The following is a 25,591-nucleotide window of genomic DNA, read 5'->3' as shown; positions in this document are numbered from 1 at the left end:
ACAGCCCCCCTTTTACCTCATACAGTGTCATCCGACCTGGGCCCCATCACCTGGGCGGATCACGCACCCCTGACGCTGGATCTTTGCCTCTCAGATGCATTTCCCAGGAAATGCCACTGGAGACTCAATGAATCTCTGCTAAAACATACAGAAACCAAAGATAAACTCTCCCAAGCGCTATCTCAATACTTCCAGCTAAATACGGCTCCGTATCCAGTTCATTCACCTTATGGGAGGCTCACAAGGTGTTCTTTAGGGGGAAGTGCATCTCTAAGTTCACAAAGAAAGAAAATTTACTAACCAAACTGCTAGCCGCTGAACGTTCCCTGCTTTGCTCTCCCTCTGTGGTTTGACTGCAGGCAGTAACGTCACTGCGCAATCAAATAAAATCCATAGACATGTCAGCCATAGATAAATCCCTGTTATGGGCAAAACAAACATTTTACGAATTTTCCAATAAGCCACATAGAATGCTGGTCTCCAGGCTCAATCCTAGGCCTTCTCTCTCCTTCCCGGATCACCTCACAAGACCGGATGGTACCCCCACTCACTGTCCACCGACCACGACCCAGGTCTTTCTTTGGTGAGTTTTACAATAAAATCTACAACTGCCTTACTCCCAACCTACACTTCTCATTTGACCAGGAGGCTTTTGAGGTGTTTATGTCAGACTTGAAGTTGCCTAAACTAACCAGGTCGGATGTGCATGCACTGAACGCCCCATTACTGGGGAGGAACTAGCCAATACTGTTAAGAGCCTACCAACCTAAAAATCCCCTGGTCCAGATGGACTCCCATACTCCTACTACAAGACATTTCTTCTAATTCTATCAAGTCATCTAGTATCCTTATACAACTCTCTATGAGTCCTCCAATCAGCAGTTCTTACACTCTTATATCACAGTTATACCTAAAGCAGACAAAGATCTGTCGCTTCTAGATAGCTACAGGCCGATAGCACTTTTAAACTCAGATTATAAGCTATTCACAAAAATTTGGGCTAACAGCCTTTCCCAATTTTTGACAAAACTGATTGAGACCAAGTGGGCTTTGTCCCCACTAAGACATGTGGGTGACAATACCAGGCACACTATTGACCTCAATGATATGTTGAATAAAGTACTTACACCTGCTTTGATCCTTAGCCTCGATGTTCAAAAGGCATTTGATAGATTAAGTTGGCCCTACATGTTTGCCACCATTACTAACATTGGTTTCCATGGTCCCTTCATCTCAGCCCTAAAAACCCTCTACTCCAACCCCTCATCCCAGGTCCAAATGACTTCTTTCACGTCCCGATCCTTTCCAATGTCTAATGGAACCAGACAGGGCTGCCCCCTCTCCCCACATCTTTTCATCCTATGTCTAGAACCCCTAGCAGTGACTATAAGATCGCATCCTGACCTCCAAGGGGTCACAGGGAATATAAACTATCTCTTTTTACAGACAATGTACTTCTGACTCTTACCAACCTACATATATCCCTCCCATCCCTCCATGCTCTCCTATCCCAGTTTAGCCATCTGGATAGAATAAATTAACGCATCTAAAATAGAGCCCTACCATTACATATACCACCTGCAGACCTTCTATTGCTCCAAAACTCTTACCCCTATCTCTGGTGCACCTCATCTCTCAAGTACCTGGATGTACAAATCAAACCATCGTACTCATCCCTATATTGAGCCATATATATCCCCCTGTTCAAGTACATCAAGGCCATGCTGTCTCTGTGGAATCCCCTCCCAATATCCTGGATAGGTAGGACCTTTGTGTTGAAAATGTCAGTTATGCCAAAACTACTGTATTTTTTTTGAAACCCATCCTATCCCTATGGCCCAATTAAAATTGATTAACAATGGTTTCTCAACCTTATTTGGAAGGACAGGGCACACAGAGAGGCAAACTCAGTGATCTTTTCAACCAGAAGCCATGGAGGACTGGGAGCCCCGAACGTTTACAAATATTACCTGGCCTCCCACCTTCGTGCAGTGGTGGCCTGGTGCAGTTTAAGGCCGCCAAATAGGTGGGCTTAGATAGAGATGGGTTCCCTGTTTCTGGCTCATCCCTGCTCTCTTGTATGGCAGCCTGCATTATTTTCAGATCACAAGCTCCATAGCCTCCGACCTACCACCATCCTATCACCATCCTCCCCCAATTTTAAAGATCCTACTGCAAAGGGCAACCTGACCACTCTTCAGAAACATCAGGCTGACAGCAAGCCAGATTCACCGGAATCAGACAGTTAACGGGGATCACCGCGTCCAGGTAAGCTCGCACCTCCACTCCACCCGACCCCCCAGTGATTGTTCCAGGGACTCCGTCCGACCGCCTACGGGGGTCAGGAAGGAATTTTTGCCCCACTGGTGCATTTGGCTGCTACTGCCAGGGTTTTTTTTTTTCGCCTTCCTCTGGAACAATCAGGAACAACCGTAGGTGAGCATACCCCTACCTCCGGCCTCCACTCCATTTTTCACTCTACCCTAGGACGACCACTCCAGATCACAGCCAGACGTATTTTCTGAGCAGGGACCTTCACCTCAAGTAAAGGGAGCCGGAACAGCCAGCAACCCATTACAACAACTGCTTCTGCATTCATATAGGCATCCCCTGATCAACTTGCGCGCTAAGCCTCAAGCACGGCGGCAAGTCTGATACCTAGCCCCTCCTCTACCCTAGGACGACTACTCCAGAGCACAGCCAGACGTATTTTCTGAGCAGGGACCTTCACCTCAAGTAAAGGGAGCCGGAACAGCCAGCAACCGATTACAACAACTGCTTCTGCATTCATATAGGCATCCCCTGATCAACTTGCGCGCTAAGCCTCAAGCACGGCGGCAAGTCTGATACCTAGCCCTTTCTCAGGGTCAGCATCTTTAGGCCCATTGTATCATCAACCACATCCACAAACCATGTGCCACTTCAAATACTCAACGGAAGTTCTGCACAGACTAAGAAATTTCAACACCACAGTGCCATCTTCCATACAAAAAATACTTCAAAGAGAACAACTATTAAAAACTGGACGACAAGCAACTCCCAACCGCAGGAAGGGATCCACTCAACCACCACAATTAGAGTGCGCCATGATTAACTCCAGGTCTGCAGTCAAACATAGACTGGAAGTACACGACTTCATCATCGAGAACAATGTAGACTGCCTCTTCATCACCGAAAGCTGGTTAACCTCTGACTGCAACACCATCCTCACCGAATTGGCGCCGGAAAACTACAGGTTCCTAACCAAACACCGGATAGGGAAAAAAGGAGGAGGCCTAGCAGTGATCTTCAAAGATCACCTGGATCTCACTAAATCATCATCACAGAACCCAGTGCCTTTTATGGAAACCCTGACGCTAAATCTTCAATCAACTCCCCATGACACCATTCATATTCTACTGTGCTACAGACCACCGGGACCAAAGTCCAATCTTCTTTCACCCCTCACGGAATCCTTCGCAATGCACACCCTAAAATTCAAAAATTTCCTGGCACTCTGAGATTTCAACCTTTGGGCAAACGAGCCCAAAGACCCCATCGCGACGGCCTGCATCAATCAACTAGAAGAACTGGGTCTACAGCAACTGATAAAGACTCCCACGCATGGGTCAGGACACACCCTGGACCTCATTTTCAAACAGAACATTGATGTCAACATACTCGACAACATAACTCTGCCATGGACGGATCACCACGCCATCAAATTCAAAATCGCTACCAACATCACCAACGCAAAACGGAAACCTGTAACAACGCACTGGACCAGATCGCATAAAATACTGTACTCCGAAGCCTTCAAAACCACTCTGTCCAAAAAGATATCTACAATAACCTTAAACCACTCTACGGAGGAAACACTCAACTCCCTGAACAAGGCATTACTGCAATCAGCAGACTCGGTAGCACCAAAACGCAGGGCACTCATCAGGAAGAAAAATGCTGGATGGTTTAATAGCTCCCTCTCCGTACTAAAGCAAGAACGCAGAAGAGCGGAAAGAACATGGAGAAGAAATCCCACCGAGAAAAACCACTTTAACTACAAAGGTATCACAGAGAATTATCGGAAATCGATCTTCAAAGCTAAAAAGGACCACTTCTCATACACAATCTCAACGGCCGCAAACCAACCACGAGAACTGTTTAATCTAGTCAATCTATCAATGAATCCAGTGCCTAGAACCCCCAGAAAGCGAATCCCAGGATTACTGTGACAAACTGTCGGATTTTTTTATCAATAAAGTCAAAACCATCAGGGAAACAATCTGTCAGAAGAAAACATCAGACCTCAGCCAGCAAACACATAAAGAGGATGTCTGCACCAACACTCGGCAACCGTCAAGATTTTCGCTATCCCCGATTACCGCAGACACCGCAAAAAACATCATTAATAAACTGCGTGACAGTACCTCACCTATTGACATCATCCCCACAAAACGACTGAAACAATGCTCCGACATCGTGGCTCCGACATCGTGGCTCCAACCATAATCCACCTCATAAACCGATCATTCACCGAAGGGATTGTTCCCAGCGTCCTCAAAGAAGGCATTGTCAAACCTATACTCAAAAAACAAACCTGGACCCTCAGGACCCAAACAACCGCAGGCCAATTACAAGCCTCAATACCATTTCCAAGATCTTGGAGAAAGCAGTAGTACATCAGCTACAACTCCACCTGGATACTAACAAACTCCTGGACCCGCTGCAATCAGGCTTCCGCCCAGGTCATGGAACAGAAACAGCACTCCTGAAGATCTGGGATGACGCCCTCGAAGCAGCAGATGACGGAGAGCCGTGTCTCCTCGTACTGTTAGACCTAAGTGCAGCGTTTGATACAGTAGATCACAATACTCTACTCGTCCGCCTCACAAAAGTAGCCGGAGTCCAAGACCTAGATCTCCAATGGTTCGCGTCCTTCCTAGGAAATCGGTCACAGACAGTGAAACTAGGAAAATACTTTTCCGAATCTCGGCCAGTCACCTGCGGAGTCCCTCAAGGCTCTCCTTTGTCACCCGTTCTCTTTAACATTTACATCCGCCCACTGCTCCAAATCATCAGATGCTCAGACCTCTGCTTTCACTCTTACGCTGACGACACAACATTATTTAAGGATCAATGGAAAAAAAGATCACCAACAACAACTTGAAAACTGCCTCAAATCAATAGAGGACTGGATGACCACCAACTCCCTCCAACTGAACGAATCAAAAACAGAGCTGCTTATCTTACACCCAAATCATAAACCCGCAACCAAAACCCCCTGGTCTCCAATAACTGTCTTTGGGCAGGCCATCCCCCCAAAAACCAAAGCCAAGAGTCTCTGGGTTATTTTAGACGGACAAATGTCAATGGATGCGCAAATAGGAGCAGTAGTCAGGGGATCTCACCATCTGCTGCGCATGCTTCGCAGACTCATCCCTTTTATCCCAAAGAATGACAAGGCAGTGGTAGTTGGAACAATCATCAATTCGCGATTGGACTACGCAAACTCGCTTTACATAGGACTACCTCAATATAAACTTGCGCGATTACAACTTATCCAAAACACGGCGGCAAGGCTGATAACAGGAAAAAAAAACATGGGAATCCATCTCTCCTTCGCTGAGGAGCTTACATTGGCTAACTGTAAAAAATCGGATCACGCTCAAAACCCTTTGCCTCACCCATAAATGCATGCATAGAGAAGCTCCGCAATACCTAATGGAGAAAATAAATCATTACACACCAAACCGCAGTCTTCGATCAGCTAACAAAAACCTCCTCCTCGTGCCCAAAGCCCGGTATAAATCTAAGGGGGATCGGAGATTCGCTGTCCAAGGGCCCCGGCTATGGAATGCTCTACCAATCGCCATCCGTCTGGAAGAAAATCACCTGGCTTTTAGGAAAAAACTTAAGACCTTCCTCTTTTAGCTGATGATCAAAGCTCGCCACAGCGCCTAGAGGTGATTCAGTTCGCATTGTGCGCTATATAAGTATTTCATTCATTCTCTGTTTGGTTCCTATGTTGTTTTCACTGAGGATATGGCGCTCATGTCACACCAAATTCTCCCTCTCATCCCCTCTCTCTAATGTAATCCTTAATCCCTTAATTCCCAACAGCCTATTCCACCCCCAAATGTTCTCTTGGGTACAGGCTGGTCTGTTCCAACTTCGCTACTTTGTACACCCGGTCACATGTAAATTTAGCCCTTTTGCAGACTTACAATTTAATTATCAGATCCCAAAATATATGTCATATTCCTATCTCCAAATAACCCACTACTTCTCCACTCTCTCTCCATCCCTTACCCTTTTAAAACCAACAACTTTTGAAGTCATCTTTTCCCAGGGCCCCCACCCAACGCGATTAATATGTGCTTTATACCAATTGCTTAAGGAGACCCTTCCACTCTCTGTAGAGTCCCACTCCTACATGCGCAAATGGACTCAAACTATACAACAACCAATCTCCCTCCAACAATGGGCCAAATTATGGACCTCGACTTCCAAAATATCCAGATGTGTGGCGCAGAGAGACAACATTTAAAGTGTAATTTTTTTGGTATAGGACCCCCGAGGTATTACATCATTTTGACCCCTCCCTCTCCCACCTCTGTTGGAGATGTGGTAAAACTAGAGGAACTCACTACCATATGTTCTGGCAGTGCGAATTGATAGTTCCTGTCTGGTCCATGGTGATGTCTCTGCTCCAGCAAATTTTTGAGTCCCCTATTTCGCTGGATCTGTTACATCTTCTCCTGGGCCTCCCATTTCCAGGTCTGTGAAAGACCTTGAATAGATTGGCTTCCTATATTTTACTAGCTGCAAAGAGAGTCATTCCATTGTGTTGGCTATCTCCCCCCCCCTCAAACCAAGCTCAGTTTCTACAAGCTGTTACTGATATACGTAGAATGGAGTATATGACAGCTATAGTAGAGGATGCTGTTGACAAGTCTGACAAGATCTGGGATGTGTGGGATCATTCCGAGTATGGTTCTCCTCCCTGAATCCCTCTAGTACCCCGCATAAAGTTCCACGTCACCCTGTCATCACCCATCCTCCCTTTCTCCTTGTTGACCTAGTTACACATAGCAGCTGCTTAACACCTCCTAGGAATATGTCCCTAGTGTACACCCAGATAACACTCAAATGTCATTGGCTATAGAATTTTCTGTAGTTTTGCCTGTATTATGCTCAACATATTTTTCTTTTTATGTTTATTTTCTCTGACTAATATGCATAACTTACTTTATCTGTATTCCAATAAACTTTCAAAAAAAATACAATAAAAAAAATAAAAAATAAACTTTAGATGGGCCTGTACATGTGCTTTCTGGCGGGCGCTGCAGGATTTCAGTCCTTCATGGCGCAGTGTGTTACCAATTGTTTTCTTGGTGACTATGATCCCAGCTTTCTTGAGATCATTGAGAAGATTCTTCTGTGTAGTTCTGGGCTGATTCCTCACGATCACTGAAACTCCACGAGGTGAGATCTTGCATGGAGCCCCAGACCGAGGGAGATTGACAATTATTTTGTGCTTCTTCCATTTGCGAAAGATCGCACCAACTGTCACCCTCTCACTATGCTGCTTGGTGATGGTCTTGTAGCCCATTCCAACCTTGTGTAGGTCTACAATCTTGTCCCCGACATCCTTGGATAGCTCTAGCTCTTTGGTCTTGGCCATGGTGGAGAGATTGGAATCTGATTGATTGATTGCTTTTGTGGACATGTGTCTTTTATACAGGTAACAAGCCGAAATCAGGAGCACTCCCTTTGGTGCTGGTTCACACAGGGGCAGCTTCAAAGTCACTGACTCTGAAACCGCCCCGCTCCGTATAGCTTGACTTCAGCGCGGCTTTCAAAAGACTTCTGTAAAAAAGTCAATGCAAGCTGCTCTGAAGTCGCCCCAAATTAGTACAGGAACCTTTTTCTAAGTAGGAGTGACTTGAGATGCTCCTATTAGAATGGTTCTAATCTCGGCTCATTACCTGTATAGAAGACACCTGGGAGCCAGAAATCTTGCTAATTGATAGGGGATCAAATACTTATTGTACTCATTAAAATGCAAATCAATTTATAACTTTTTAGTAATGCTTTTTTGTGGATATTTTTGTTGTTATTCTGTCTCTCACTGTTAAAATAAACCTACCACTAAAAATTATATACTGATAATTTCTTTGCCAGTGGGCAAATATACAAAATCAGCAGGGGATGAAATACTTATTTCCCTCACTGTAAATACATTTAGAAAGACTATACTGTCCCACTACTAGTGGGGGAATCTACGGGTGGTGTACATCCTATATAGTATTAAGTAGTTGTGTCTCCAGTGCTCATTTGTTTTAAATGTAAGTGCTACATGAAACTAAATGAAATCCCATCCCTACCACACACATTCATCCTTTCACTTTATCTTGCCCCTAACCACAAACACTGCACTTCCAAGTATCTATGCCAGCAGTGAGTTGGCCCCTCTAGTATACAGAGTTCACCAGCCAGTTCTTGCACTAACAGTGTATTAATGTTAGCCCCCACTGACCAGACCCCGAGCTTATGAACATTACAAACTCCACTATAATCTATACGGCTTGTTCAATAAACAATTCACGGAGTAAAGCTCTAACCTATAGCAACTGACTGGAGTTTTGAAAAGTCAGATCAGTACACACTAGTGTCAGTTACATTTTTCTGGGTACTGTATTTGAACATTCTGTATTGCATTTACATTGCATTTTTCAACAAGCCTGACTTGGCAGTACAAGGAGAGAACTGTCCTTCATTCACTGTTCCACAACTATTACAGTTATGAACAATACAATTAGCTCTATCTGGAGTTTTGTAGTTAGAAAATGCTACAGAAATGGGACAAAATGTGAAAAAAGACATTAACACAAGGTACAAAAAGAAGTGGCAATGTATGCCTTAATTATATTTTACTTACTTCCTAAATCCTTCATATATGTCCATATTTCTTTTTCCTCCTGGCTGTGAGCAAAGGCACAATTTCCTATAAACTGGCATTTTTTGTCATTCACTATATGATTACACAGCTGCAGAAAATACAATATATTTATTTAATCATTTTTTTAAATAGTATTTATACACTAAACACTACCTTAAATGAAAAAAAAAAAAAAAACTAGTTACTTTTACATAAACTATTTACTAATCCTAGCATTCATAAGTTCCCATCTTAGTAAAAAATTTGAAAGATTTGTTATTGCTTTAACACATACTAAGAAGCCTACTGCATCCTATTTATTTTTCAACTACTTTAAAGTGGTTCTGCACCTAAAAAAAAAAATATTAAAAGCCAGCAGCTACTAATATTGCAGCTGCTGACTTTTAATAAAATCACACTTACCTGTCCCAGGGTCCAGCGATGTCGGCGGCAGATGACGAGCAATCGCTCGTCTCGCTGCTGCCCCCGCCGCCATCCTCTGTCAGGGAATCGGGAAGTGAAGCATCGCGGCTTCACTGCCCGGTTCCCTACTGCGCATGCGCGAGTCACGCTGCGCTTCTCTTCTGGTCCCCCGCTGTGTCGCTGAGGCGTCTGCGGGGGTCTGTGGCAGTCTGCCCGGAAGTGGGTGCAGATACCTGGATTAGGTACCAGGACCAGGTAACTGCACCCACCTCCCCCCTGAAAGGTGCCGATTGTGGCACCGGAGAGGGTGAGGGATCTGATTAGCGGAACTTCCCCTTTAGGGTGAAGAACCGCTTTAAGCTACTGAAGTCTTATAAACTGTCTTTCAGTGTAAATACTCAACTCAATATCAGTCAACAGTGTGGAGGAAAAGGTCTTCCCAAAAAAAAAACATTAAGGGGCGCATTTATAACAAAGAACAGGTATCTCTGTTTTCTGTTATACTTTGCAGGGTTGCTCCTTATCACAGCCTGCATTTTGCTGCCCGTTCACAAAATGCATGCTGCGGTATGAAGAAAGGTGATCAGTCTCTGCTGCGGCCTTGACTTACACTTACTTGTTTTTATTGCACTCTTCTAGATTTGGGCTCCCAAAGTTAATGGAGCATAATGCACATTTGTAAATTACCACCGTGCTGTATAAATGCAGAGCATCCATTTTTTTTAAGTAGCTGCCTCGTCATGGAATGGCTGTTGCTTTATTAATGTATCCCTAAATGATCCTCTATTTACAGAAGATAATGACTTGCTTGGTTATGTCTACAGGTTTTGAATTACTCTCTTACTTAAAAGAAACTTTCACTGAGTGAAATTCAGAGGGTAACTTTGCTGACCTCCTAAAAATGCTTGTTGCCAGCTGTCTCTCTTAATACGCTGACTTTCTACTTTGAGTCAATGGCATAGAGCAAGCAATGCAGTGAGAAACTTTTAATCTGCATACTCTTTTATAATAAAGTCAATAGAGCTGCATCACAGCCACACAACTTACTTTGTTGGATGGAATGATCAGTAATAGAATTCTACACACTTTTTCTCCTCAGTATGTTTCCTTTCAACCAGGTTGGAATTTAGATTTAGACCCAATTGCCCTCTAGACAATTCCAATTCATTAATTAAATTCCTTCCACCAAATTAGTTTTGGCTGTAAAACTGCTGCTAGATTTTCGAGGGTGCTTGGATAGGAAAACAACCTATCCAAGTTGGACTGTGGTTGGTCTGTCAACCATTACAAACCTAAATATAGGGGGACTGACTTAAAAATTGATTAGATATCAGAGTTTGAGGCAACTTAAAGAGGAACTGCAACCAACCACTTTGCATGATATTATTTTATAAATACTGTGATTCTGTACTTGCCAAATATGCTGCAGAAATCTCCCTCCACTTAATCGTGGGCAGCTGAAGCTGCTGCCTGTTCACTTCCTGGATTTACACAGACAGACACCTCCAGCTCTGCAGCCCTCTTATGCCTCATCACCCCTCCCTTACTGGCAAACTCTCACGAGAGAGAGAGAGAGAGAGAGAGAGAGAGAGCTGTGCATGACGTCATAAGCCTAGGCAAATGACCAGACAAGAAAGGGGAAGTGGGCTGTATAAGGTATTTACTGGCAGAAAAAAAAATGCTTTACTATCCAAAGTTAAAACAACAAGGGCAGAAGATTTAGTAGATGTAAAGTTGAAAAAATGACTGAAGGTCCGCTTTAAAGAGATGAGATTACAGATTTCGGTGCCCAGACAGGCACCGAGCCAGGGACAATGGCCCATATCTGGTGATGCTGCCCTATGGTGACTCTGGATCAGGGTTTATGCACTATTGCGAACATTATTCCACTCAGATCTGAGAAGGAACCCCTGTGAAGCCCTCCTTTTTAAACCTGTCATTTTAAAACTGTCAAAGCACCTCTTTCTTGCAACAAAGCTTACTATAGCGAGGACATGGAAAACTCCTGCTCTAAGCTTCAAAGCTGGTCAGGTGCATTGCATTGTCCTCTGAGATCACTCTTTTTCCACTTTCCTTTTCTCTTCCCATTTTAACCTTTCCCACTTTCACCTGTTTTTCTTCTTTTCCCTGCATCTTTAACCCCCCTCCTACTTATCCCGAGAGGTATTCTTCCTATATATTTTTGTATAGCTCAGTTGACTGACATTCTTTCGGATTCAATGACCGCACACATTTTAGGTCAGAGGCCTTCCTCACGGTTCCTGAGGTTTGGCCTCCTCTAAGTTTCTCTTTGTATTTTGTTACTGCCGATAGCTACAGTATATTCTACCATTCAGAAACATTTGAACATTATAATGTGGATCCGTTTAATTATTCCATATTTTACTTATTGTAACTTTCTTTTATCCTACTGTATTTTGGAGCTATTCCCTAAGTTATGTTGTGCACTCCTGATAACTGTATTTTTTTTTTGAATGTGATAAACCAACACAAATTGGTACATAATTGTGAAGTGCAAGGAAAATTATAAATGTTTTTCAAAATATTTTACAAATATGTGACAATTGAGCATTTGTATTAAGCCCCCGAGTCAATACTTTGAAGAACCACATTTCACTGCAATTACAGCTGCAAATATTTTTGGGTATGTCTCTACCAGCTTTGCACATCTAGAGAGTGACATTTGTGGAAAATTTCAAGGGGTATGAATACTTTTTTCAAGGCACTGTAAACCACTATCTGAATATAACAACGCTGTGTTCCCTACTAAACAAAACATGCTTTTTCAAGTAAAATAAGAATCGTAAAAAATATTCAGAACAATAAGATTTGAATATTACCTCAAACTGAGCTGGCAATGGCTTTCTTACAGGGCAAGGTCTGATAGATATCCACTTCTTGGAATTTCTTCCACTACTCCGCTCACCGGACATTGCTAACACAACCTGCCGGTCTTTTGTCCATCTTTCAAAACATTTATAAAAATATTTAAATATGTATTTTATAAAAAGTAAAAGCAAAATAGTATGCAGTCCAATATTTTCTATTTAGCTAGACAGATTCAATTACCTGATATTCTGTACTTACGTGTGTCTTGCCTTTGCACTACAATATTTTCTGTTTTTGTCTGCTTCAATTACTTGGCCATTTCTCCAACACTGTCCACACACAAACTTAATGTTCAAATTTGGAAGCGCACGATTCTGCACATTCAAAAGCTTGGAAAAAACATTGACAAATCATTAATTCTATATAAGGAATTTGAATACACTAGGGTTATATATAAAATAAGTGAATGTATGAATTTTATCACACCTCACAGCTTTATTAGTATCCAAAGTCATAATGCATACAGTATTGTCATTACCATCCATTATTTGCTAATGTTAGCAATTGCTTTTGTTTTAACTCAGACTTCATTAAACGATTCTGAAAAAACCCTGCACTAAACATTAATTTAGAATTATTTTTGTATGTAGACATCAGTTCACAAATCAAGAGTATACAGACCATTTAGTCCAGGTGGGAATTTTTTTTCCATGATTTACAATTACGTCATGCATTTGTGTCACAGTTTGGTGAGGTCACCATAGAGACTCCTGTTTGGAAAAATTATTGTGTTCTAAAGCATTAGATAAAACCTCATCTGAAGTCTATAAGGAATAATTTGCTGAAAGGACGAAGGCTCTTGAGAAATGCAAAGACTCATTCAATATAAATTATTACACAGAATTTGCTCTACCCCCTCCAGGTTGGGCAGTATATAGAGCTCATGTTCTTCGGTGTGTGGGCACTGCCCATCTTCTCCTTACCGATTATGAACACGTTCTCTGGCACTGTCCAGTAACCCAAGTATTTTGGCTGGCGGTCACCCAGGATCTTCATTAGATTATGGCCCTTCTGTTCCCATTATTTCAGTTTATCCACTAGGCTTGGAGAAGGAGCTGGCACCTCTTAGGGTCGGTTCACACTGGGATGACTTGTCAGGCGACTTAGCCACCTGACAAGTCGCGTCCCGCTCTGTACAATGGAACCGTTCTAATCGGAGCGACACAAGTCGACTGCGACTTAGAAAAAGGTTCCTGTATGACTTTGGGGGCGACTTGCATTGACTTCTATAGAGAAGTCGTTTTGCAAGTCGCCGCAGTGATCGTGTCCAGGTCGCCTGAGGCAGTCGCGCTGCCTCAGTGTGAACCGACACTTAGGGTGCAGAGGACACTCCTTACTCTTGTACTCTTTTATGTTCGTAAGGCAATAGTGTTATGCTGGAAAAAAAAAAAAACATAGGCTCCCTCTCTAACATTTTGGAGGGGCCTGGTTAACAGTGCATTATCGCTGTAGAAAGCCACAAAATTTAGCATAGCTGGCTTTCCGAATCATTCACTTAGGGCCTCCCTGCTGACACCAGGATACAACAGCTGTCTTGCATGTTTTTAAAAGAGAAGTATGTTATTTTTTTTCCCAGAATCATACTTACCTAGGTTGATGTTACATCTATCCCCCGGTGCCGAGCCATCAAACAGCGCCCATGGCTCGGTTCTCTCAGTTCCCCAAGCAGAGAGCTGCTGTCAGTCAGGAGCTCTCCGCTTTGTCCCCCTAGAGCTCACTGGAGCACTGAACTGTGGAGGGACGGGGAGCGGCCGTCTTAGCCTCTCAGCGGCTCACTGAGAGGTGGAGACGGGTGTCAGTCCAGGCACCTTGCGTATCCAGACTTTGTCGTGATGACGCAGTGCCTGGACTGATTTCTCGGATGTCAGCAGAGAGCGGACTTTAGCCCGTCCTCTGCTGAAAACAGGTCACAGGAATGCAAAACTAATTGCACTCCTGTGATTCATAGGAGAAGCCCAGCCAAGTGAGCTTTGGATGGACTTCTCCTTTAACTATGTCTCTGTAGACTTGGTCCTATAGTCATCTACAGTATCCTAATTTTATAATTTTGCATGTGCATTCTGTTAATGTGTACTGTGAGATTTAATATGTCTGAACTTTATAAGAAAATTCAATTCATGCACTTCTAGGGAATGTTAGCCAACATACTCCGCTGCTGAAGGAGATTGTCATGGTCTGGGCTGGTAGAATTACAAGTTGGAGGCTAGGAATTCTGTTAGTTTAGGCTCAGCTGGAGTTGGAAGTGCCAATTCATCTTGTCTGTAGTGTATTATTCTTCTTGTGCGATGGTTGGAAAGGGGGTATACAGACAATGAACCATTTAACAAAACAGGGACCTGAAGCAAAGCATTTGGGGGATACTGCAACAAAAACAAAATTAAGTGTGAAGCTCACTGGTGTTGAAAACCTAATATATATACAATAAACAAATAGTCACCTTAGTGAAAAGCACACACCAGTGCCATTACGTCACCATTATAAATAAAATTAATAAACTACTTTTCAAAACTATATAATACTGTGCAAAAAGTATCCATATCAATCTTGATATACTGTTCCACACAAACCCAGAACGAAAAATATTAACACACACCACCACTTTGTGTTCCTTTCTCACTTTAATAATAAGATGGACTCTCACCATGTACGGTGGGATCTGGTTACTATACTGGCTCTATACTTTAAGGGGATATATGTAATAGCACCACCTTGTCTCCTCCACTGTACAGTATGTCCTGTTAGCGCCTCTTCCCTTTAAAGGATGGCTGCGATAACACAACTCCATCTCATTCACCCCACAGGTAGACACAGGTATATTCTTCAAAGATAAAATAAAAACGAATAGTGCCCTCTGTTCCTCTGTTTAAAATGTTTATTAAAGGTAAAAATATAAGGATAAAAACACATCCAGAGCCTGTCATCTGATTCAATGTTTCAGCAGATCTCACAGCATTTCCCTAAAGGTTCCAAATCTCTAGCATCTTGACAGTTATACTTTGTCCAACAGAGTCCTCGCTGATTGTTACCTCAATAGGTCATTTCATTATCAGATTTGTGATGCCATGGAAATGCAACAGGGCTAACACTGGAGCCAACACTTTATTGAACAACAAAGATGCAAAGTGAAGATCGAAAGGCAAGGCCATAAATTGGTAGTGTAGGGGCCCCACAGCAATGCGTGGAAACTGCTGATGCACTAGAAAGATGGGGACATGCAAGTAAGCATCTTTGATGTTCACTGAAGTCATGAAGTTTCCCTGGAGGAGGAAGGCAATGGCAGATCTGGTGGATTCTATCAGAAATATTAAGACTCAAATGTAAACATTCAGAGGCTTGAAATCCAAGATTGGACAAATGTCTCCTTTCAGTTTGGGAGCAGTGAACATGCTGGGCTAAAACCTCTGAAACATTTCAGGGACTAGGGCAATCAAACCTTGATCCAGAAGTTTAGAGAGCAGTAGAACAAGATCTGCTAGTCTATGCAGACACAGGACGATGGAAAGTGAGGAAACAAAGAGGGGCAGTGGGCAAAACTCAAGTATCCAGACATCCAGAATGCTAGCTGTCTAAGCATCCACATAAGTTAACAGGCACCCTCCGCTCCTTAAAGTAGTGGAGAACCTTCATGCAAAGGAAGGCTTGTCTAAAGATTTAGAAGACCTGAAATGTTAGACTTTGAGGGTGGATTGCAAACTAAGCTTAGGGGGTCCCATCGTTCAGGGAGTGGAGTAACGAAAGGGACTTTTCTTGACAATAAGAGGTGAAGAGGATTTAGCAATCTACTCCTTAGGCTTCCCTAGCGAAGGAAGATGTATGCTCTTGCCATGAGTAGCATCCTTGATAATGTTATCGAGAGCCAATCTGAAGAGATGGTATCCCTCAAGGCCATGTGGATCAAGTGCTCCCTGCACAAAGTCTCCACAGTCCAGCACCTTAGCCAAATACACTAGTACCAACATGAGGCACATGCAAAAAGATTAGATGTGAGGCTAATAGTGAACCATCACAACTAAAATGTAATGCTGCAGCCATCTGCTCATTGGTTCAAAAAGCAATTGATCAACAGCAGCAGTGGCTTGATCCCTTTCAAGGGATTTATATCAGTCAGACATAGTTTGACAAAGTATGGTCAAAGCCAGGATCTGGTGTAGAGAAGAACCCACCATCCAGAATATAAACGTGTCATTAAAGAAAAGTGGATCCTCCACCAGTATAGTAAGGGCCTTGTTAAGGCCAGATCCACATAAGCCATTAACCATTTCTGAACAAAAGCTGTGCAATGGGATACAATGCTAACAATTTCTTGGGCGATGCAATCAGCTTATCAAGGTGCTTCCAAACTCCATGAAGAAGAAGTTGGAAAAGGGGTGCAAAGGTAAAATCTTTGCTCTCTGAAGAGTTCTTGAGTTCAAGACTAGAAAGACTACAGGTAGAAGCAACAGGCTGATATGCTATTTTCAGAATGATGTGCACTGCATCAATAACAGACAAAATTGTCCCCTTTAACCGCTTAAGGACCACCTCACGCCGATATACTAAGGCAGAATGGCACGGCTGGGCACAAGCACGTACAGGTACGTTGCCCTTTAAGTGCCCAGCCGTGGGCCACGTGCCGCTGGCGGGGCACTCACGACCCGGTCCTGAGCTTCGCGACCGTGGCCGCGGGACCTGCGGACCCAATCACCGCCGGTGTCCCGCGATCCGGTCAGAGCTGAAGAACGAGGAGAGGTAAGTGTAAACAAACCTCTCCTTGTGCCTCCTAGTGAGCCTTTCACTGATCGTCTGTTCCCTGTTATAGGGAAAGACGATCAGTGACATCACACGTCAAGCCACGCCCCCCTATAGTAAAAAAAAACACACACACACACTTAACCCCTACACTGCCCTCTAGTGGTTAACCCCTTCACTGCCAGTGACATTTTTACAGTAATCATTGCATTCTTAATCGCACTGATCGCCGTATTAATGCCAATGGTCCCAAAAATGTGTCAAAATTGTCCGATGTGTCCTCCATAATGTCGAGGTCACAATAAAAATCGTTGATCGCCGCCATTACTATTAAAAAAAAAATTATTAATAAAAATGCCATAAAACTATCCCCTATTTTGTAGATGCTATAACTTTTGCGCAAACCTATAAATAAATGCTTATTGCAATTTTTTTTACCAAAAATATGTAGAAGAATACGTATTGGCCTAAACCGAGGGAAAAAAAATGTTTTTTTATATTTTTTGGGGATATTTATTTAGCAAAAAGTAAAAAACATCGAAGTTTTTTTCAAAATTGTCACTCTATTTTTGTTTATAGCGCAAAAAATAAAAACCGCAGAGGTGATCAAATACCACCAAAAGAAAGCTCTATTTGTGGGGGGGGGGAAAAGACGCCAATTTTGTTTGGGAGCCACGTCACACGACCGCGCAATTGTCAGTTAAAGTGGCGCAGTGCAGAATCGCAAAAAGGGGCTTGGTCATTTAGCTGCAAAATGGTCCAGGGCTTAAGTGGTTAAAGAGGAGTTCCATGCCCTCAGGGAAAAAAATCAAAGTCAGCAGCTTCAAATACTGTAGCTGCTGACTTTTAATATTAGGACACTTATCTGTTCAGGGTTCCCACGGTGTCGGCACCCCAGATGATTTTCAGATTGGGTCTCAGGTGCTGCCACCGCCATTCCTTGTAAGGAAAACGGGCAGTGAAGCCTTTCAGCTTCACAGCTGGTTCCCTACTGCGCATGCACGTAGAGCACTGTACATTCTAACTGGGCCGGCAGTAGAGGAGGGGGCAAACTTCAGCAGGACAGTGCTGTCTACCAAAAAAACAGTCACCCTGTTGGCTTTACAAACTAGAGTGCATACCTGCCTGTACATTGTTATTTCCTACGTTCCTTCTTTTTTCTTCTTCCTTACATTTTTCTTTTCTTACTCTTTTTTTTTTTTTTTTCCAAGGCCACATGGCCAAATGAAGCATCATTTGGTACATTGTGCGCCCATTTCAGCACACTGGGGATGTGCTGCGGGGGATGAAGGGGACACTGTCGAATAGAAGGGTTAGTTATCAGTCAATGTACCGCAGCATGAACCGTGACCTCATAGCAGGTGAGGATCAGTGAATAGAGAATCATATGGCCGGCGGAGGGTATCAAAGTTACTATAGGCAGTAAGCAAGAACAGATCGAAGAAAGGAGATCAACAGGGCTCTTTGCAACCAAAGCAGCAGTGGCGGATGTTTCCTTGATGCTGGCAGGAATGAGCAGACAGTGGGTGACACTATGCCTAGCAGAGGAGTTCAATGCTCAGTTGAACAGCGATAATCCCTTCTCCAGCTAAGAATTAAGTAATGGGGAATAATGGCACTCACAACCAGTGAAAATGAAAGAGTTCCTGCTCTTTGGCCAGACCAGCCTACTCAATAGATTAGTCTGTACAGGCAGGGCAAGCACTGAGGCAGTGCCAGCAGCTCTGAACCTGGAAAGCACCCTGTGGCAAACCAGAGCAAAGTCTGGAAAGGGTATGGAGCCCAGTGCCTGACAGTAACTTCCAGGTTATTTTCGCAATGTTCCGTCCAGTGGGGTCTGTATGCAGCAGTCTAAAAGCCATGAGGATGACTGCATCAGATAGCTACCAATCGGCTGGGAAACCTCCAGCAGTGGTGAAGAGAAAAGTCTTGACTGAAAGAGAACAAAAAAATTAATAACAAATTGAAGAACAGAAAGTGTTAGCAAACTAGTAGGTTAGTCTTTTCAGCAGCAGAGCTGAAAACAAAGGCATGCTTGTAGTAGGAGGGATTATTCTGGGCTGATTTACGTATTTTTTAATAAATATCCCCAAAAATGTTTTTAAAAAACAAATTTCTTCATCAGTTTAGGCCAATATATATTCTTCTACATATTTTTGGTAAAAAAATGCAATATTTATATATATATATATATATATATATATATATATATATATATATATATATATATAAATATAATTTCATTTTAGGGCACACGAAAAAAAAAATCATACATTTTTAAAATCTAAAAATATAATGTATATAATATAGTAAATAAAGTGGTTATAAAGGCAAAACCTTTTTTTTTTTTTGCAAAATCGTTTTTATTGAGTTTTTTAATAGTACAGAAAACCGCCCACACACGGGCCAACAGTACCCACACAGGGGCAAACACTCTGATGCTGCTACAGACCGCAGCAAAACACATCAGGTAACACAACATATTCGGTCTTCCTCTGGAACAACAGGCCTCACCAAGGAAGACCGAAAACAACCAAACCTAACTTATCTAAACCCCAATGTGGGGAGAGGGTAAAAGTAGGATAATCTGTGCTCAACGACATAAGTGCAGTATTGTATATCATAGAAATACATGTAGTACCTGGGTCAGTCTATTACCAGAATTCAACCGTAATGGTGATCTAAAGGTTAGTTACTGCCTCAGTCGCGGTAGTGCTATCGTCCAACCAGCAGGTCCACACCTTCTCAAATTTATGTGGGCAACCCCTGCCCTCGTAGGTGGCTCGATAAAGGGGCAAACTGGCATTCACAAGACCCTTCCAGAACTTGACAGAGGGGGGAGATGATTGTTTCCAGTTCATCGTAATGGCCTTACGTGCATAGTATAGTAATAAGGATATTAGTATTTTTTTAGCTCTGTGGATTAACATCTGTTCCACCAGCCCCAGCAGACAATATTTAGGATCATAAGGAATACTAGTCTTAGTGATATTAGCTACCACCTGGAGAACTTCCTTCCAGTAGTGTCCAATTGCTGGACAAGCCCAGAAAAGGCGAAAGAAGTCCCCTGGCTGATACGAGCATCTCCAACACGCCGGAGAATGTATCGGTGACATCTGGTGAAGTCTGTGAGGTGTGTAGTGAGCTCTATGTACAATTTTATATTGGACTAGTTTGTCCCTGGCAGAGACCAGAGGGGAGAACGGGAAAACCCAAATCTCCCTCCAGTCATCGTCATCTAACTCCGGTATGTCCAAGGCAAAACCTTTTATTAATTTAAAGCGGGAGTTCCGCCGTTCTTTTTAAAGCCAGCAGCTACAAATACTGCAGCTGCTGACTTTTAAAATAATGACACTTACCCGCCCAGCGCGCCTGCGATGTCGGCACCCGAAGCCGATCTCTCGATCGTCTCTCGGGTGCTGCCGCCGCCATCTTGGCTATGGGAATCAGGAAGTGGAGCCTTGCGGCTTAATTTCCCGGTTCCCTACTGCGCATGCGCGAGTTGCGCTGCGGAATAAGGATGGTCCCTGCTGTCTCTGGGATCCGTGTGTTTCCCAGCAGGCAGCGGGGGACCTTCGGAAAGGGGCGTAGATTCTGCGGAAAGGGGCGTAGCTTCTGCAGAAACTACGCCAGAAGTGGGTGCAGATACCTGTACTGTACAGGTACCTGCACCCCCCTCCCCCCTGAAAGGTGCCAATTGTGGCGCCGGAGGGGGGGAGGGTTCCAATGAGCGGAAGCTCCACTTTAGGGTGGACCTCTGCTTTAATGCATTCCGTTCATTAAGGCAAAAACATTCCCATATTATGGCTTGTAAAGTCACACATATAAGTCAAACTTTAAGTGGTTGTAACCCTAAAAAAAAAAAAAAATGAATCCTGTTCCTTTAAAGCACGAACAACAGCACAGTGATTGTAATTTGTTACATTCTATCATCTAAAATACCTGGCTGATCCTGCCTTCCCCTTTGTAAACTGACCACATTTATCATGGTTGCCGATAAATGATTACCATGGTCAGTTTAAGCGCCTCTTTTATCCCACTGTCTCTCCTCTCTCCCACTTCCTGTCTGTCAGATAGTTTCTGACAATCTGTTCCCTGTCCCTTCCCTCCTGCTGCTAAAATAACTTTGTTATCTTCCTAGAATCCTCTATGTTTCATTAAGTTATGTGCCCCAGTGAGTATATGTTCTATAAAAAAATATGCTACTTTATACCTGATTTCAGAACACCACTTGGTGCTCATGTGACCACCCACTGTTCTCCTCCTCTCCTTCTGACTGACCTCAGTGGGGGATTCTCAGCCCCTCCCACTGTAGTTGTCAGATCAGGGGAGTAGAGTCGCAGGAGGTCACATGAGTGCCGAGCGTCACTCTGAAATAAGGTGTAAAGCGTCATATTTGGTTATATAGAACATACACTGGGGCACATAACTTAATGGAACATAGGGGAGTCTAGGAAGATAACAAAGTGGCTTTACACTATAGCAGCCAGGAGTGTGTTTAAAAAGCTCTGTGTCCATAACAGTAAGGGTTAAAGGTGAACTCAGAGATATAAAGAGCACAAAAGAATACATTAATGCTAGAGGGTGCGGGGTGGGGAGATCTGTAAGGACTGGTTTATACCAGAATTTCTGCATTCAAGATGAGTTTCTGCACGCTCATTTAGAAGGGTTTGCGTTCTGGTGCATTTTTTCCCCTCTATTTTTTTTTATGCTGGAAATGTGCGTTCTGCTATGTGTACATGCATGCTGGTGCGTTTATTCATGCGTTTTGCCATGTTCCAGATTAGTTCCATACAGAAAAAAATGCAACATGTTATTTTTTTGTGACTGCACTGAAATGCACTGCACTGGTGTGCACCATGGAAAATACTGTGCATGCGTTTTTGATGCAGATTAAAAATGCACTGGACTTGCATCTACCTCATGTGGCAGAACTGTGTAAATCTCAGAACTGCAAGGAAAGAAAAACAAACCATTTGTCAGGTTAAACCACTCTAATATACAGTATGTATTTCATCTGTGTATTTAGCTGTTTGCCTGGAGGTCAACATTAATCCGTTTCACTTCCCTTCCAGATTGAATACACATTTTTTTCCTTTTCTTAGTATAGTAAAAATGAATAGTATGACCAGCAAGTAAATAAATTATATACTCAATAATCTAGAAGAAAAAAAACCTCTAATTTTGGAGATAGCTACTAAGATAGATATAGAACCAACTACAAAAAAAAACTGCCACTGGGATAACTGTCCAAAAATAATAAATCTGCACATAACAGGAAACAGAATTTGTATGCAAAGAAATGGGAAATGTTTGTGTGACTTTGCGCATATTTAGATTTTGATTGTGCCTGTTTGGTGACGGGTTGGGTACATATAAAAAGCAGATTCTTGCTCATGTTGTCAGTTGGAAGGATTTGTGTTCATTTTGCAATTAAGAATTAGCATGTATATTATCCATACACAATGGGGTTGATTTACTAAAAGTGGAGCGTAAAAAATCTGGTGCAGCTCTGCATAGAAACCAATTAGCTTCTAGGTCCAAAGCTTAATTGAACAAGCTGAATATAGAAGCCCATTGGCTACCATGCACAGCTGCACCAGATTTTGCAATCTCCTGCTTTAGTAAATCAAGCCCAATGCATACATGTAGATTAGTTATTGTAACAATAATCCAAAAATTTACCTGAGGCTTATGTGCTCTGGACTCATTTTCCCAATATTTCTGAGATTCTCGCACAATTTCTTCAACTGTAATTCCTAAATAAATAGAACCACTGTTACAAGAATGTTAACTGAAGCAAAGCAATATTGACATTTCTTGAAGCAACTTGTCCCACCTGTTTTATTCTGTATGTCCCAGACCCTGAGTTCCACCAAGCTATGAGCATAGAAGCATTCATCTTCTCTTAAACAGCCATAGCGAACCTCATGACGACAAAGATCAAGCACAACCAGATTGTTGAAAGGACGTATCTTGAAGTACTTTACAACTGTGTCTTTGAACATGTGAACAAGGCATCTGTATAATTAAAATATAAATTAATTGTAAAAAATTTTTTTTTAAAGAAGTTGAGGTTCAGGCAAATAAAAGAAATAACAACTGATGCAGCTGTGTATTCATTTCGAAATGTTTACATACAACTGTTAAGGTTCAGGCAAATATAAAAAATACCAACTGATGCAGCTGTGTATTTATTTAAAAATGTTTACCTACAACTAGCTTAAAGCGGGATTCCACCCTAAAGTGGAACCTCCGCTGATCGGATCCCTCCCCCCCTCCGGTGTCACAATTGACACCTTTCAGGGGGGAGGGGGGTGGAGATACCTGTCAAAGACAGGTATTTTCACCCACTTCCGGGCATAGACTCCCGTGGGAGTCTACGCCATTTCCTGCCCTGCCGCGCTGTCTGCTGGGACACACACAGGTCCCAGTGACAGCGCGGAGATTTCCTATTGCGCGGCTCGCGCATGCGCAGTAGGGAACCGGGAAGTGAAGCCGATTCGCTTCACTTCCTGATTCCCTCACCTAGAATGGTGGAGACAGCAGCCGAGAGCCGAGCGATCGATCGGCCTCGGCTGCCGGCATCGCTGGAACCCGGGACAGGTGAGTGTCCATTTATTAAAAGTCAGCAGCTGTAGTATTTATAGCTGCTGGCTTTTAATATTTTTTTTTTGGTGGAATCCCTCTTTAAATATTCATTGGACTTGAAATCGGCCTCCTATCAGCAACACTCAGACTTGACTCTGCCGCCCGGACCTGAACTGACAAGAAACATGCGGACAGGAAGAATGAGCACAGTCTAATGCCGCGTACACACGAACGGACTTTTCGAGGGACTAGGTCCGACGGTCTTTCCGACGGACTTTAAGCGGAGTTCCGACGGACTTTCCGAATGAACGGACTTGGCCACACACAATCACACCAAAGTCCGATGGATTCGAACGTGATGACATACGACTGGACTAAAATAAGGAAGTTCATAGCTAGTAGCCAATAGCTGCCCTAGCGACGGTTTTTGTCCGTCGGACTAGCATACACAGGAATGGATTTCTCGGTTCGGCGGAGTTCCGGTGGAAAAATGTAAAACATGTTCTATTTCTAAAGTCCGCCGGATTTTTGGCAAGCAAAGGTCCGATGGAGCCCACACAAGATCGAATTGTCTCGTTCCGTCGGACCTTTGCTGTCAAAAAGTCCGGTCGTGTGTACGTGGCATAATACCCATTCATGTACTGCTGCCCCTTCGCTATCAGCAGGATAAAAGAATGCATTAAGGGTTTACAACCCCTTTAAGAAATAAGCTGGAATTACTCATTGGGTGTTCTTTTTCAAAAATAAAGTAATGAAAAAAAAAAAAGAAAGAAATAAGCTGACAAATTCATTGAGAAATCATAGACTTTGAAGCAGTATCACCCGTTTTTCAGAACCTCAGAAAGCCCAAATGGGAATCCGACTGAAGAAAAATTCTGAAAACACAAACCACATCCAGAGTGCGAAAAGTCTTGTACCCTAGTGTCTGCAGCTAAGGGCAAAAAGATGGCAACACAATGTGCTGAATGAGGTGGGAAGAAGAAACCACCTTAGATAAGAAAGATGCCTGAAGCCCAAGAACAATCTTGTCAAGGTGGAGCATCAGGAATGGTTCCTTACAGGAAAAAAGCAGCCAATTCTGAAACGCTGTGTGCCGAAGTAATTACAACCAGAAAAACAACCTTCCACAGCAGAAGGACTAAATGAAAATCCAGGATGCATTCAAATTGAGATTTCTGTACTACAGAAAGTTGAGATCCCACATTGTATCGCTAACTAGTGGAACAATACGTGTGACATCCTGCACAAAAAGCATGCAACAAGGAATGTGAAGCAATCAACCTCTGAAAAAAAAGATTGCAAAAGTCAAAATCTGACCCAAAGCCAATCTCGGATCCACTCGCACTTTGAGAAAGGCCAAGATGTGACCCACACCACACTCACATTAAGCACTAAAAAATGTTTACGTTCTGTGGTAAATCTTCCTTGAAGTTGCCTTCATTGCCTTCAGAAAAGGTAGAAATTAAAAACAGAGACTCCTCTGTCTCTCGAAGACTTGAGCCTCAACAGCCATGCCATTAAAGCTAGTGACAGTAAAGAACTACGACTGAAAAAAAAAGATTGGAAGAAGAGAGATTGGACCTTGCGAAAGAAGTTTGTGTCGAGCCAAAGACCATCTGCCGTTGTGTTCACAATGTCCTGGATTCAAACCAGGGTTACTAGAATCACTGGAATTCCTTCCACCAAGTCCTGCAAAGTAGATGAGGGAGAAACCGCAATGGTGGAAAGGCAGAAACCAAAGAAACCTGTCCTCAGGGTGTCACCCAAGCATCCACTGCATACGCTTGAGGGTCCCTGGTCCTGGAGACAAACCTGTCCAGCTTTGCAGTGTACCTGGATGCCAGAAGATCTGCATTAAGGATGCCCCACCGTTGACAGTGTTCCTTGAACACCTCTTGGTGCAGAGCCCACCTCCCTGGCAAATACCTCCAGGTGCCAAGCCCACCTAACTGGCAATTACTGATGGCTGAGGAAATCCATCTGCCAATTTTCCACCACTTGGAACATGCACAACGGACACTGCTGGGCCATAAAATTCCA

At 43.1% G+C, this 25,591-nt stretch overlaps 1 protein-coding gene across 2 annotated transcripts in view; it reads right to left on the bottom strand.

Annotated features, from left to right (window-relative positions):
* ZC3H7A (zinc finger CCCH-type containing 7A) overlaps positions 1–25,591 on the bottom strand; it is a 163,031-nt gene that overhangs the window by 42,855 nt on the left and 94,585 nt on the right. For both annotated transcript variants that reach the window (XM_077448975.1, XM_077448974.1), the window contains 5 exons: positions 22,800–22,981; positions 22,646–22,719; positions 12,431–12,561; positions 12,184–12,307; positions 8,921–9,029 (listed from right to left, as the gene is read on the bottom strand). In XM_077448975.1, coding sequence (XP_077305101.1) covers positions 8,921–9,029; positions 12,184–12,307; positions 12,431–12,561; positions 22,646–22,719; positions 22,800–22,981 — 620 coding nt within the window. The remainder of the gene's footprint in view (positions 1–8,920; positions 9,030–12,183; positions 12,308–12,430; positions 12,562–22,645; positions 22,720–22,799; positions 22,982–25,591) is intronic.

The sequence above is a fragment of the Lithobates pipiens genome, unplaced genomic scaffold (genome assembly GCF_037356315.1).
Source record: "Lithobates pipiens isolate NorthernLeopardFrog02 unplaced genomic scaffold, aLitPip1_a1.2 Scaffold_22, whole genome shotgun sequence".
Classification (NCBI taxonomy): domain Eukaryota; kingdom Metazoa; phylum Chordata; class Amphibia; order Anura; family Ranidae; genus Lithobates; species Lithobates pipiens.
The sequence above is the reverse complement of the archived record's forward strand: the minus strand, read 5'-3'. Positions and strand labels throughout refer to the sequence as shown.